This window comes from Lineus longissimus, chromosome 5 (genome assembly GCF_910592395.1).
Source record: "Lineus longissimus chromosome 5, tnLinLong1.2, whole genome shotgun sequence".
NCBI classification, from domain to species: Eukaryota; Metazoa; Nemertea; class Pilidiophora; order Heteronemertea; family Lineidae; genus Lineus; species Lineus longissimus.
This window is the reverse complement of record NC_088312.1, coordinates 19,113,496-19,129,320: the sequence shown is the minus strand read 5'-3', so window position 1 is coordinate 19,129,320 and position 15,825 is coordinate 19,113,496. Positions and strand designations below refer to the sequence as shown.

At 40.6% G+C, this 15,825-nt stretch overlaps 2 protein-coding genes across 4 annotated transcripts in view; one reads left to right on the top strand and one right to left on the bottom strand.

The window, feature by feature from the left end:
* Window positions 1-8,402, bottom strand: part of LOC135487584 (uncharacterized) — a 23,055-nt gene extending 14,653 nt beyond the window's left edge. The window contains exon 1 of one of the 2 annotated variants that reach the window (XM_064771477.1): window positions 8,294-8,402. In XM_064771477.1, the coding sequence (XP_064627547.1) occupies window positions 8,294-8,350 (57 nt within the window). In that variant the 5' untranslated portion in view covers window positions 8,351-8,402. Of the gene's footprint in view, window positions 1-8,277 lie in introns of both variants that reach the window. The other variant, XM_064771480.1, reaches the window with a different exon arrangement.
* Window positions 1-15,825, top strand: part of LOC135487586 (serine hydroxymethyltransferase, cytosolic-like) — an 18,644-nt gene extending 2,819 nt beyond the window's left edge. For both annotated transcript variants that reach the window (XM_064771481.1, XM_064771482.1), the window contains exons 4-8: window positions 8,794-9,006; window positions 9,591-9,704; window positions 10,272-10,394; window positions 11,362-11,592; window positions 11,981-15,825. In XM_064771481.1, coding sequence (XP_064627551.1) covers window positions 8,794-9,006; window positions 9,591-9,704; window positions 10,272-10,394; window positions 11,362-11,592; window positions 11,981-12,159 — 860 coding nt within the window. In that variant the 3' untranslated portion in view covers window positions 12,160-15,825. The remainder of the gene's footprint in view (window positions 1-8,793; window positions 9,007-9,590; window positions 9,705-10,271; window positions 10,395-11,361; window positions 11,593-11,980) is intronic.

Genomic DNA, 15,825 nt, shown 5'->3' with positions numbered 1-15,825 from the left:
ATTAAACGAGATTGCAAGAAACGTCCTCGTCCCTTAAGATCCGTAAGCCAGGCAAAAAGAAGCTGGGTGCTGTTTGTCTAGTGTAATGGCACCCATGAATGTTCGCCTTTTCAGGTTCCATATTTGCAGTACATCCTGTGGCGCATGGTACTCTCACCGAGGTTGGCATCTTGCGATTTCGCATTCCGCATCTCGCAGCTTATAATAAGCCGTTATCCATTACATGATGGTAGTTGATAAAGCTTGGAATCAGTGAAACCATGTAACCAGTGATAAACCTTGGAATAGTCAGTACTAAAAGTGGAATCACTGTGCAAGTTCCGCGTGAAATCGGGCGCGTTCCTTCCACGATTTATACCCTCCCAACAACCAATCTCGTCCCAGCTGACTTTATTGATAGCAATTTGCCAGTAGTTCCAGAATCAACCTTTTTGTGGAGGATGACGTCATCATTGAAGGCATTGGAAATGTGTTGTTGTCGTTAAAAAATAAACTTATATTCATGACTGGCCGCCATTTGCATATATCTAATTATTGCTCTTCGATGAAAACAAAAGTTTTTGTGATTGTTTTGTATTCCATATACTAAAATAAAACGTTTTTATTAGAAGAATCATTTGTAAATTCAAATTCAAATTCAAAGCAGTTTATTTAGCCAGATGAATACTACATTCATATATGTTTAGACAATACAATAAACTGGTGCGGGATAGAGAGAAGAAGCAGAGGAAAGTAAAACAGGCAGGGATCTGTCTTAGAAAATGTACCCTGGCCATCAGCGTGCGGAGGTGATGTGACTACAAATAATAATAAAAAAGCGTTAGAGTCCACAGAGAAATCATATAACAGCAAAATAAATGCGTAATAAAATATGTATAAGATGTTAAGAGCAAGCTCTAGTGAACTCACACAACTGTTTGACATGGGGGAGCTCCCCCAAACCCCCGTCCTTCGGCCATGGCGATTTAGCGGATCCTGCGGATTCTGCGGAACCTGCGGAATCTGGGCGGAATCAGCATAAAAACAGCACGAGAATATCGATATTATGATAAATTATCCTTATAATAAATATTTGTAATATTCCATAACTGTTAAATTGTCTAAACCGCTAAGATTATCAAGCATTTCGGAAAAACCCCAACATGCATGAAAAAAATGTCTGCATTCTATTATCGGACGATTTCCACATTGACCGTGATCTATAACCCAGGCCGAGTTGGTCATATGCCGAGTTGGCCCGTAATCGTGTAAGTCGTTACGCACCTGAAAAACACACGTCATTTTCGCTCATTCGTTAATTTGTTAATATCGTGCAGAATACAATAGGGACGGACACTTTTTCCAGGGGACATTTTAAACTTCTACATTGGCCTGGTTGACACGTCTCTCTTTATTTTACAACATCGCAAAATTGTGCACGAGCAACATACGATTGCCTTGATGATCCATCATAAGTTAAGATATTCAAGTCACATGATGACTGATGATGTCCAGGTCTCCCAGATGACAAATCAGTTAAAACAGAGAATTTCCCACTCTCATGATAATAAATAAAAGATTTTTCTAAAACGTCCACCCGAGTCAATCATCCCACTCTTGATGACCAAACAGCCAGCAAGATCATGCGATGACAGGTGACAAGCCCGAGATCCTGGCAACGATCCTTAAAACCACCCCAAGTCCCAGGAGGCGAAACGACTAATTTTTGGGTAGAGTAGAGTGACTCTCAGACACTCTCTTTATTTTAGCTTGATTACATTACATCACGGCACGTGGGTCCTAATGGTATTAGGCTAAGTTTGGGGGCGATAACGACCGGATACCCATAACATAGAAAATCCGCTGCAGACCAGATTCCGCAGAATCCGCAGAATCCGCAGGATCGGCTAAATCGCCATGGCCCCGTCCTTCTGACATATTTAGCAAGTACATTGGGGGATGAGTCCCCCAAACCCTCTCCCCGTTCGCTGAAAGTGACAGGTTTAAGCCAGTACATTGGGGGAAGGCCCCCAACCCCCCCCCCCCCCCATTTCGACGTACTGTGAGATGTGAGAGACCCCTATTGGCGACTTTGTGTAACTTTATCTTGCCTGCCTAGCTGCTGCCTATATTGTCCCTTTAAGACTCAAACAGATTGCTGCTGCAGTGTTTAACGTAGGAAGTTAACTAATCCAAGTTAATGGTAGTCGTCAAAGTAAAGACAAACTGTTTACATATATGTATAGGCTATTGCAAGCGTAGGGTGTTTTCGTTTGTGGCCTACACACACTAAAAGCATAACCAGCCCCCCCCCCCCCCTTCAGTAAACGGGGACATTCCCAGTTAGCAACCAGTTGGCATGCATTGAGTTCATAGTAAATACCTATTTTAACAAGACAAAACGAAAGGGACGTGCGTTATACGAAGAGGTATTCAATAGATATGCTTTACGTCTGTCAATAATTCATCAAAGAATTCAGTTTCCTTTTTTTCCCGTTCTTTCAATCATTGACGTCAACTATAAAAAACGCGTTTAGGCCTATAGGTCTTTGAAAGCACATTTCGGATATATCCCTCCTATATACTTTTTCTGAATAAATCATCCGAAATGTGCTTTCAAAGACATATAGGCCTAAACGCGTATTTTTCGGTTTATCTGTTCTTTTTATTTCGCGCACTGCTAATGCCACAAGTACCACGGCGCGAGATAAAACGAGATTGCAAGAAACGTCCTCGTCCCTAAGATCAGTAAGCCAGGCAAAAAGAAGCTGGGTGCTATTTGTCTAGTGTAATGGCACCCAGGGTGCTTATTGTCCAGTCGATCTCGAACCTGGATACCATTTGTCGGCACCCAGGACGACATCCACCCTTTCAGCCCCAGTATGATATTCATTGATCAGGCCAAGGTCCCTTCACACTGATTGGCGAAAACTTTTCGCTGCCTGTAGCGAGGTCGTGGTAAGTTGATGAACAGTGGTTGGCATTGCGAATCAACTGATCACTTGTGACCTAACTTCTAATTAGTGGTTAGGCCTATGGTGTGGTTTTGTTAGGTCTATTGACGATCTCCAATAAAATAAAACGCATTAAAATAAAACCCGTATCGGCCTATCTTGAACCCTTACAGATATTGATGCAAAGGCGAATGGTACAACCATTAGACAAACTGGTATCGCCAACCCAAAGTCCATCTTTGATTCACTCAAACAATTTTGAATGGCATATAACGACAATGCGCATAATATCGTGGCGTGCATATTCAAAAACGGTATCATCAGAACGGTCAGTCTATAGAGTACTGTAGAACCGAAAATGTTCGCCACAGAATATTTTCGCGAATCAAGATATTTTTTCTAATCAAATTTAAATTGTCTACTTTGACATAGAGCTCTTATAGTGAATAGGCGCTGCAGTTTGGATGGCTATATTAGAATACTCAAATCCACTGTAAACATGTCTCATTGTGTCGGGTAGGCCAATGTAGTACACAAAAATGGGTATATAATACGAGTAATTATGCAACGGTCATTCAAGAGGTGTGGAATTTGTGTTTGTTAGGGGTAATAATCATACGTGCTAATTGACAAGACTTTTCTTGAAATGGACATTTTGATGTGGTGTTTGTAAAAGCCTATACCAAACGGTGACACTCAACCAAACCATACTTTTATACGGAATAAAAAATGTACTGTACATGTGGCGTAAGTGTTCCCAAACTTTTTGTGGTTAGTGTATATTTTAGGAGATATCATATGGAAATTTCAAGTACAAATGTATTCATTTACTTTTGACCGGAGGTGTACACACACTTCGCGTCTGCAAAAAACAACAACACAGAGCAAACGCCTACGTGCGTAAACCTGTTTTGAGTCAAGTTGCGAAAACACCCTTTCATTTACTTCGGTTTAAACTTGTATGATCATACATCGCCTCAATAGACATACATGTACCTCGATGTGACTTATTATGCAGAGTCTGACCTTTTGACATGCTGTTTTATAGGAATGCAAATTCAAATCCTCAGATAACACTCCTCTAAGTTTTGTTATAGTCGTGTGATAAACATTCGAGATTATGATCATCTCATCTTTTCATTCTATTGACACATTTGACATCACACATACTAAGCATGGTATACATTATATAGCCTATATATGCCGACATTAAATTATCTTCACGTAGCAATTTGAATAAATCATCACCGCGTTCATATTCAGAAACCATAAATGAATAAATCATCACCGCGTTCATATTCAGAAACCATAAACTTTAATCACTCACACAACGAAGTGAGTGTAATGGTTACGTGTGTGTATAAAGTGTAAACAAAATTCATATATCCATCATGTCCATCGAATCTGAAAAAATTTGTGCAGACCCATGACAGTTCCGGTTCCGGTACAGTTTGTTGCATTCCATACGGGCCGCGCTTGCCGATCCTGCATTCACGACGCACCGCAACCACAGTTACCATGATTCCCGTTGTTGACGCAATTATTTCATGACGTCATGAGCCATTGACCAATCACGCAAGTAGATTTATTCACACCGGCGCCACTGTCTTGAAGTGTATCTAAAAATCGTCTGCTAGAACATACAGGACAACAACGTCGGCGGAGACAGTTGTGACATTTCATTGCAGACGAAGTAAACGTCCTCTTCTTCTCGATTTACGTATTTTACTTCAAAAAGTCAGTTTTAACACTACTGCACAAATATAGAGTGGTCTTAAAGTTCCATTTGGATAGAGATTTGACGGACTGATTTGGAAATTCATTCCAACCATGCAACTGTTTCAGAAATGAGAAAAAGCTCCTGGGTGTCATGACATTGTACTGGCTATATATGTCAGAAGGACAGTTGTGTGAGTTCACTAGAGATTGCTTTTTACATATTAACTCACACAACGTAGTGAGTGTAATGGTTACGTGTGTATAAAGTGTAAACAAAATTCATATATCCATCATGTCCATCGAATCTGAAAAAATTTGTGCAGACAATTCTGGTTTCGGTACAGTTTGTCGCATTCCATACGGGCCGCGCTTGCCGATCCTGCTTTCACGACGCACCGCAACCACAGTTACCATGATTCCCATTGTTTCCTTCCTCGTGACGCAATTATATCATGACGTCATGAGCCATTGACCATTCACGCAAGTAGATTTATTCACACCGGCGCCACTGTCCTGAAGTGCGGCAATCTTGACACTAGATGCGCTGATTTCGTTCCTTACAACGCCTCTAGAACTGGTGAATTGCCACCATCTTGAAAAGCAGTACCGCGGATGTGGAAATGTAAAGAATCTTTACAATTGCAAAGAGGCTATCGCATCACCACTACGCCCGAGAACACGATGGCTGCACTACGCTGCATTGATAGTTTGCAATAAATTCACGTAAAAACACACCAGAACATCTCGGGTTTTATTTATAAAGATCATATTTTGTTATTTATTTATAAAACAAGCCATTTTATGAAAGAAGGTGGCACTTACTAGGCCTAGATAAGACTTTGGAGTTTGAAGTGGTGGTGACGCAGTGTTGAAAACGTCCTGAATCTCAGGATGCCGATATCCAAGATGGCGGAATTTTACCAATTCCAGTGTCTGAAATTGAATTTTAATTTCGGCACTGTGCGAGTTTGGAAGTGCGGGTGTGGGACATCATGTATCTAAAAATCGTCTGCTAGAACATACAGGACAACAACGTCGGCGGAGACAGTTGTGACATTTCATTGCAGACGAAGTAAATGTCCTCTTCTTCTCGATTTACGTACTTTACTTCAAAAAAGTCAGTTTTAACACTACTAAATCCAGATCCAGTCACGTGATTTCTAGTGATAACTGCCAAACTCGACCCAGTGCCGGAACTGTGAAGTAATGATGTAGGTCACGTGGTCAGAGTGCAGGAGTTCCCGTACCGCCTGGCTATCCGATTTAGCATCTACCGTTCCGGAACGACATCAGCGCCTCTAGTGTCAAGATCGTAAATTTGCCATTCTTGATTTTGGCGCCAAACGAATAAAAAAAAAACGCGTTAAAACAATTAAGAATATATCAGCTACAAAAATTCGTTATTAACTAACTGGTGAAGAAACATACACAAATATCTAGGCTAGCAGGTGGAAAATTCAATTATTATTTCACCACAAAGAGCTGCTTCTGTCACTGTCCGCAGATATGAGACAGCTCCCGGGGCGGGGACTACTTCTTTATGGGGCCTTATTGTTCAGCGTCTCCAAGGAATTCTATTTTTAGAGGCCAATGGGGGGGGGTTGGGGGGGCCTTCCCCCCAATATACTGACTAAAACCTGTCACTTTCAGAGAACGGGGGAGGGGGTTTGGGGGACTCATCCCCCAATGTACTGGCTAAATATGTCAGAAGGACGGGGGTTTGGGGGGCTCCCCCATGTCAAACAGTTGTGTGAGTTCACGAGAGATTGCTCTTTACATATTGCAAGTCGTGTATTTCAAAGAGTTTAATCACAACACGTATTCATCTTTTATGGTTCGACATATTTCCTTTCTCCGCAGGAAATAATACAGTCTTTCCTCTAATAAAGATTTCAGAACGATCTTGAAGGATGTGTTTATCAAAACAGGAGTAAACGTCCAAGGATGGAAAAATACCAAGGCACTGTTTTGAAATGATTTTGAAATCAAATCATCATGACAGCCATTTTGTCTCTACCTGTTGCTACGAATGAAGTAGGCAACATCTGCTTAATAGCCATTTGTCTGGGTGTGGTAAAAAAACAAGAGATTTCCGCTGCAGAATATTTTCGCTGCAGAATATTTTAGAGTTTGGCAGAGTTACGTGAAGCCTACCCCCCCCCCCTAATAATTGCGTCACGAGGAAGGAAACAATGGGATTCACGTCCGACGTCGTAACTGTGGGTGCGCTGCGTCATGAATGCAGGATCGGCCAACGCGCGGTCCATATGGAATGTGACAAAACTGTACCGGAACCAGAATTGTCATGGGTCTGCACAAATTTTTTCAGATTCGATGGACATGATGGATATATACATTTTGTTTACACTTTACATACAGTGTATACATAACCATTACACTCACTACTCTGTGTGAGTTAATATGTATATGTAAAGAGCAAGCTCTAGTGAAACACACAACTGTATGTCCTAGCAGACGATTTTTAAATACATGATGTCCCACACCCGCACTTCAGTGGCGCCGGTGTGAATAAATCTGCTTGTGTGAATGGTCAATGGCTCATGACGTCAGGAAATAATTGCGTCACGAGAAAGGAAACATTGGGATTCACGTCCGACATCGTAATTTTGGTGCGGCGCGTCATGAATCAGGATCGGCCAACGCGCGGCCCATATGGAATGCGACAAAACTGTACCGGGACCAGAATTGTCATGGGTCTGCACAATTTTTTTCAGATTCGATGGACATGATGGATATATGAATATTGTTTACACTTTACATACAGTGTATACATACGTAACCATTACACTCACTACGTTGTGTGAGTGATTACAAAAGATGAAACAGTGGAATGGAAGCAGGCACGATGTGGAAAAGTAGTGACAACATCTATTAAGTTGAAGTTTTAGTTTTGATGGAAAGCTATGTAGAGGCTTCATAAATAAAGTTGGCTACTTGGGTTAATGTTTGTATATATGATGCTCTGATAAAGCTCAGTAGATATGACAAGCATGCACACGGGAATCACTAAAAAATGTGTCCACTTAGAACTGGTTACATCACGAAAATATCTCTACATCTCTCGATGTGTACATGAATATGTACGAAATCGCTCACAGGGAAGGAATTTATTCACATTTTTCATCTCCAAACCCGGCTAAATCCTTCGGTAATAAACCTTCATCTACGTTTCTACGGATAAGTGCCAGCCGGTACTGCATGATGTAGTCAATCTTCTCTGTATCACCCTGTATGATCACACCGCTCCGTAGTTCAAATAGGCCCCGTGTGGTGGCGTAGTAAGCAGAGCGCTGTGGTCCATATTATGGGTGTGTGGTGGGCGTGTCGTGACGTGCATGCCTATATTTGGGAGATCAGTAATGTATACTGGAGGCGAGGTATGACTGGGTTGTTCTAAAATATAGATTATTGAATCGGATATGCGACTGATTTCTAAACTACCGTCAAATTCCGATCTGATCATGTAAAAATAAGCTCCAAATATTGATTCGTAACCACCTTAGGTTCAAATGGCATTATTACATGTTTTTATGCATTTTTAGGACTGATTCCAAGGTTTATCACTGGTTTCAAGGTTTCACTGGTTCCAAGCTTTATCACCTACCTTACATGATACCAACCTTGTCTGCATACATGTAGGTTTTCAATGTCAAACAGAGGGGATCAGAATAACACATACATCCTGAGGAAATCAGGGGTTAAGCATACGGTGCAGGGCCGGATAACCGAACATTAACCCCTGATTGACATAGGACACGAGTGCAAAAATAGTTGACGGGAGTAAATTAGACAGTGTCGCCTTCTATCATCTGAACTCTGCATTGATAGTGCGTGTAGGGGGTCTTGGAGCACGAAGGACAAAAATACACTGTGATTGTATGGTTGTTATGATAGATGACAGGGTCATCATACACTAATAAAAGTTCCGCTATGCCGACTGCGATCATCAGGTAATAAAGTCACCTAAAATCTTCCTAACATACCGTGTGGTGCGTACGATAAAATATCACCGATGTCTTTCAAAAAAAACGATTTCAAACACGCGTGTATTCCATAGAGTTAGTACGGGAATGCGTAATCCTACGGTTACTGTAAAAAAAATTCCTACTCGCAATTCTAGGCATATCGTGTTACCCTCGCCATCTTGACTACAAGCGATTCCGTGATATTGCTGATGATGTTGGGGCCTATCTCCTCGGTGACATTGCCCACATATCTGGACTGGTGGCCGCAGGAATTGGACCTGACCCATTTAAATACTGCGATGTTGTCACAACAACCACCTACAAATCTCTGAGGGGCCCAAGGACAGCCATGGTACTGTATCGCAAAGGTATATTTCACGGACTCGTAAAGATTGGTCACAGATAATACTGGGCCTCATATGACCGGACCCCTCGACAAAAATGTCCTCCTGTTAGGACTAGTGGCCGCTGGTATCGGCTCCAACCTATTCAGCCACTGTCATGCTGACCAAAACCACGTGGAAGGTAAAATGGGGGTAATTGTAGCCCCTGACCTCAAGCGGCACTGCTTAGATAAAGTGCCCTCAATTACAGGCAAGCTTTTTGGAATTAGTGAATCTGCTGGGAAACCTCTGGCGTCACCGAAGTTATAGATGTAAAAAGGGCTACAATTCCCCAACTTTAAGTGTTGACCATAGGCACCACCATTTTTCCTACAACTTGAAATCCTAGGGCAAAAGAACTCCTTCAAAATGAATGAAGTGAATGCTTTTTCTAAAGATTGGAGCCAGTTCTTTAGAAAGAAAGAATTGACTCCCATCTTTGAAATCGAGATGCACTTCGTTTTGAAAAAGTTTTAATTGCTTCCAGTCAGGACTTCAAGTTCTAGCTATAGTGTATGTACCTGTTGTCAACCCTTAAAACGCTCTATACGTAGTCATTTTGTTCCCAGCATTAGCAACTGAACAGACCTCTGGTGAAGTCAAGATATTCAACCTCGAGAAAAGGATTAACGAAGCTGTCTTTCCTGGGACGCATGGTGCCCCTCACAACCATGCCATTGCAAGTAAGTCACTTCTCATTACATATAGGTGCGGAGTAAGGCCTTTAAAAATCTTCCTCCAACATTTATAAGATCAATCTGGTCTGTTCTTTGTTTTCGTTCTTATATCTAATTTCATTCAGTTCCAATCTAATACAAGGGTCATGTAGGTTATTTGACAGATTCAGAAATCACATTAAGAAATTTTACCGTAATGGACTCATATGAACAATCAAATTAGAAATAAGGTCAGTTCGACAATTCAAAATAATAACAGAATCAAAGGAGTCCCAAAACGTCCGAAGTGCAATAAATACATACGCATAGTCAGGTGAGTTAGGTACCCTTTAAAATGGCATAATTTGGCTGATTTACCGTCGAACTAGTGTAAAATTATGAACTGTCGCAGGATCTAAAGTCTGGGGAACGAATTATTTTATAATGCGCTTTTAATCTCTTTTTTCGACACTTCAAAATTATCCCCAATCATGCCGGCCAATTGTTATTTGAAGGCAGGGATGGGATTTATTGAAATAAACGCTGGGAAGGGGTAAATCTGATTTCACTTTGAATCATTGTCTTCGGTTGCAGGTTTAGCGGTAGCTCTCAAAGAGGTTGTCTCAGATGACTATAGGGCCTACCAAAGACAGGCTGTGGCAAACTGTAAGATACTGGCAACCTGTCTTCAGACGCTTGGATATCACATCGTAACAGGTAAAGTCTCCCTACGATTATTGACTAATACTGACTAAGCAGTCAATAGGCTGAAAACGGATAATTTTCTCCCTTGTTAATTCAGCTTGTAGTTTAAGATCGACATTTTACGTCTAAAGTTCTGTGTTGATGAAAAGTGCATCCCTGGTTTTGCTATTAGGTCTAGAGCGTCTATTTGGCTGTTAAGGTGATAACTCATTGATTATCATGTTTTCATTGCATATAACTAACAATTTACTTTCATACTTGTAGCATAATGCACTTCCTTACAACGTGATCTTAAAGGTGACCTGAAATGCTTTTATTAAAATTCTAACTTGGGGTATAAAACTATAGGGCATAACATAAGAAACACAAGTGTGAAAACCGCATAAAAATCAAACTACTCATCTTAAAGTTATAGCAGTTTGTAATTCAAACATTCCAGGTGGTGCAGGAAAAACAAATTAATGATGTACATTGTGCTGTACTGAAATAAAGTTTTGATAGTTTCATGCTTATATTTTAATTACCTTGTCACAGGTATGAGCTTTTAGGGAACAGGTAAATGTGCAATTTTAAAATATAGGCATGAAACTCTAAAAAACTTTATTTCAGTACAGCACAATCTACATCATCAGTTTGTCCTTCCTGCATCACCTGGAATGTTTGAATTTTCTACCTGCCATAACCTGAGGATGGGTAGTTTGCTTTTTATGCGGTTTTCACCACTGTGCTTGTTATCTTATGCCCTATCATTTTTTCCCTAAGGTAAAGAGTGTTGCAGGTGACCTTGAATGATTCAAGACGCAAGAAGGCAAAGTTTGCCACGCAAGAACTAATAAAAGAAAACAGTTAAAGGATAACTATAGGCTTATTAAAATTACTGACGTTAGATGTGTTGACCAAACTGTAAAAAACAATAGCATGATGATAATGAATACTTATCCCCGACATTATACGTGTTTATATTGTTGTTACTTACTAGGTGGTATAACCGATATGAACATGCTTCTGGCCAATCTCAAAAACAAAGGAATTACTGGCAAGATGGCGCAGACGATATTAGAGCATGTCGGGATCGATGTCAACATGAACACGTGCCCTGGCGACATCTCCCCACTGAGGCCCTCTGGTGTACGACTTGGAACCTCGGCTATTACGTCACGGGGTTTGAAGGAGAAAGATATCGAAAACTGTGTGATACTTCTTAACCGAGGTAGGATATGATATCTTGTAAAATTATTTTTTGCTGCAATTGTTACAAGATAAAAACACCCTTTATGAAAAAAAATTATGGGCAGGTTTCACCGGTAACAGGGTAAGCCTTACGAAGAGCTACGAACGATCATGTAGAAAGTATTGAAATGCATTTATCGACGATTCTGGAAATTTCCCCTCCTCAACTAAGTTTAAAATATGATTTACCAGCGTCGCGTTACGGAAATAGCCGAACATTGCCGATCGTGATTTCAAATAATACGACAATAAGAGAGTATATCTTTTTCTAATGTCAGGCCTAAAAATATCAAGTTACGTACTTGTTATCAGGTGTTTCTTTTTTAAATCTTACGGATTATATTGAGTCTTGATTTATTTTTTGCTAGGTATTGGTATTGCTCAAAAGGCGAAGAAGATTGGCCAAGAGAGATCTATTCCATTCATTACAGTATTGAGAAATGTCAGCGAAATCGCTGCAGAGATTTCCAATTTGAAATCAGAGGTTGAAGATTTTGCTGAGGGTTACCCCATGCCTGGAATAGATGGCTGTAGCATCAAGATTTAAAAAAGACAAAGACTCATGTGGAAGCTGTGCTTATCTAACTAATGATATTAATGAGACTCTAAAATCCTTCCATAAAGGACATGCAAGTCGCCAAGATCGCTTAAATGTCCTGTAAAGCACGTGTGCCTTATGTATGCTTCGATCGAGAATGGCCATTGGAAGGCTAAATGTAGCTGAACGCATAAATCTTGGATCATCTAAATGTCAGGAATGAAACAGTCACATTTACCATTACGAAACATGGCGATATTAGGCTTTTTGAAGAAACACCAACGTGAAAATGACCAAATACATTCCAGCCTCGACCTGGTGAAGTGGACAAATCGTTGACGGAAGATGATGTCGCCATCAACATGCTTCATGAAATATCTTACATTTCTCTGATGCTTTCTTAGTCGATAAAAAACAAAATTTGTGTCTGAAAAATAAAATAGACTACAACTTATGTGACTTGACGTGCAATTTAAATTGAAAAAAAACAACACTGGGAAAGGCAGAGTAAGCGTGTGCAACCGTGGCATCGTTCCACATGTTTGAGGAGTGCAACAAAGTGTGTTACAAAACAGGAAGTATACGTACGTGTACGTTACGATACCCGAATGTGTCACCTGTGAATATACACGCTGCAAAATGTCTCAAATCTGCATCATAGTGCGTGTACAGCGTCCTAGAAACATCTGGTTTCGATCTATCAAATAATATGTTGAATTGTTCCGTTTCATAACCGGTTAAGAATAGAAAGGATAGATCTGAACCGAATCAAATAGAACCAGAGTATTTCAAATAAATAAATTTATTTGAAAGACTCTGCGAGAACGAAGTACGCACTGTGTTTTACATTTGGGAAGTTTTAAGTTCAAGACGACACTTATTGCCAGATGTTGGCAAGTTTGTTTAGAATGGGCTCGGTATCTTCCGTGATTCTCATTCAATCAACGGTCCAAATCACAATTGACATCCCTTAATTCGCATCAGTGGCGCGAAAATTATGAAAATTATGACCAGACAGTATCATGAGGCCAGTCTCGTAGCAACACTCACAGCTTAGCATGCGTATGTACTTTATCTTCAGCTCAGTCGGAATAAAAATAAAATCCGCGATCCAACCGATGAAATATTTTTTGGTATAACCACGCCCGAGAACTAGTCTGTCAGACTTTTTAAGATTATTCCCCATATGTATTTTCATGGGCTTTATATTACGTCGCATCTTTCTGGTTTTCCCATTGAAAAACAATACAGGTGAGACTTTAATTTGTCGTTTCCAGACTCGCGCAACGCCAATGATGATTTCATTCCAGTTCCCGTTCCAGTGTAATTTTGGCGTTGTATATTGCTTCTTTTTGCCCATACGAGGGTTTCTTAGTGCCACTGGTACAATTGTCCCAAATCGCAAATGGCCAAGAGGAATGCGAGAGAGGCTTAGCATACTTCGACCGACAATTCCGCTGAACAGGCATTGTACTTTCGCGCGATGTTTCGCTTTCAGTTTTACAAACAAAACAAGGCTGACATGTCGATGTCTATCTAGATTAAACGGAGATAACCACAAAACATGATCAGGTCTGTCGTGTAATGACAATATTTTGCCGAATACCATTGAATAAACGCAGGCAGCACTTCCAAGAAACCTGAAATGTCACATACAGTGGAACCTCCTTTAGCGGACACCTCTCTATTAAGGACATCCTCTTAATTAGGGACACTAGTTTTGGTCCCAAATTGGTTGTTTCCATTCAAATTGACCTCTCTTTTATCAGAACACCTCTTCATTAAAGACAGCACTTAGCGTCAGTTCCGAGGGTGTCCTTAATAGAGAGGTTCTACTGTATTTTGAACAGCACTAACACATACCAAGTGACTTATAGGATTTTTTCCCATTACTTAGGAATAAAACAGCCATTTCTATTAGTTAAGATTTTTCAAACATAATAAAGAGTAAATTTGCAACGGAGAAGGAAATTGCGAAAACTGTTGTGAATGGTAGGATTTTCTCACACTTCCACAGTGTAAAGTACACCATATTATTCAATCGTCTGTAAGTGGTTTCCCAAATAACTTCGGACGGTCCGTAAAATAACATTTATTAAATGACATTTATACTTAAAATTCCCTTTCTTGTCTTCTTACGACGGTAAACAAAGTAGATGCAGTCAAGGAAATCTTGGGTTCATCAATTTGTAATTGAAAATACTGTTTACTTAGCCTCGTTTTAATGGAAGCGGTCCTTGGCTGTCGCAACCAAAGACCGCTGGGTGCGTTACAAATGACGAAGTTGCTGTGTACACAGCAGTCTGCTGTGTACGCAGGAACAAGTTGGTTGCATGCACAGCAGAGGCGAATTAACATAACCGCGTCATCAATGACGTCAGCTGGAGAAATGATGGCGGTGGCGGTGGCGGTGGAAGAACTCCACTTCTCATCCTTTCCCGCCTTCCAAAGATTCTTTTATGTCTGTATTTTAGGCGAGTTTCCTCTTACAGTTTGTGTACATTATCCTCTTGCAAACAGGGCCTACATGTACAACATGACGCCTTATTACGCATAAGTATGTAGCCTATCGAGAGAAATGTCCTAATATTGTCTGGCTGTAAATAATTGGGCAGCAACAGTGGCTTGGGAAATAGTCTGAAGCACATCAGTCACAAATACGGCTTCGATAAAGAAGGTTCTGTTGAGGTGTACAGAAATTCACTAGGCCACAGAAAGAGAAAGACAGGTTGCAGTGCAAATAAGAGAGTTAATAAAATTAAGGAGACATGCAGTTGACCAAAAAGACCGCATAAGACCGCATTCCGATCCGATCCGATCGAACCCCATTCCAGACCGGATGTGGTCTCATTTTAATGTACCCGTTTAGACGCCAACAGCAATGAGGACTGATGTGGACTAATTTCTTTTGGTTCCACCAATAATCCGCAGGATGTCGCGGTGGCGACAACGATTTAGCGCCACAATGCGGGTTATAATGGTACTAGGCAAGCTCGTTCTTATGGTAGCTGCTGTCTAGCTTCCGCTGAATGGATTGATCGCTCCAAATATTTATGAGATCGAAAACAACCGTGTCCGTGAACTTATCCTTCACCATATTGGAATAATGAAAATAAGCCAAGAGAAAATACTATAAAACTGACAATCAAAACGACATTAATTCCCGCGAAAATACACGTGTTTATAATGAAAGGAAGTATTGCCGTAGTACCATATCCAATACGCATGCGTGTAGGTAAAAAAATTAGTCCAGATGAGACCGCATTAGGCCCGATCGCGTTTAGACGACCAAATTTGATCCGGATGCATCCGGATTAGCCCCGATGGAACCAGCAAAAGAGGTGGACCACTTGAAGACCCGATGGGACCACATGAGACCCGATCGGTTTGCGTTTACACCAGGGAAATTTAGACCGCATTCGGATTCGATCGGATCCCATCGGGCCTTTTTTCTTTCGTCTTAACTGACAACCATTGAAAGGGAGGAAATAATCCAATATTTATGTGTAATGTAACACATGTTGGCACCCGTTGTAATATTATGTAATTGATATCGAAATAGACTTGTAATCACTTGTAACCACTGCACCCAGCACTTTGCACACCATGGCACTGTAAGTTATGTACCTTTTTGATGTACGAAATAAACATAATGTGATGGCAAATGTTTAATTT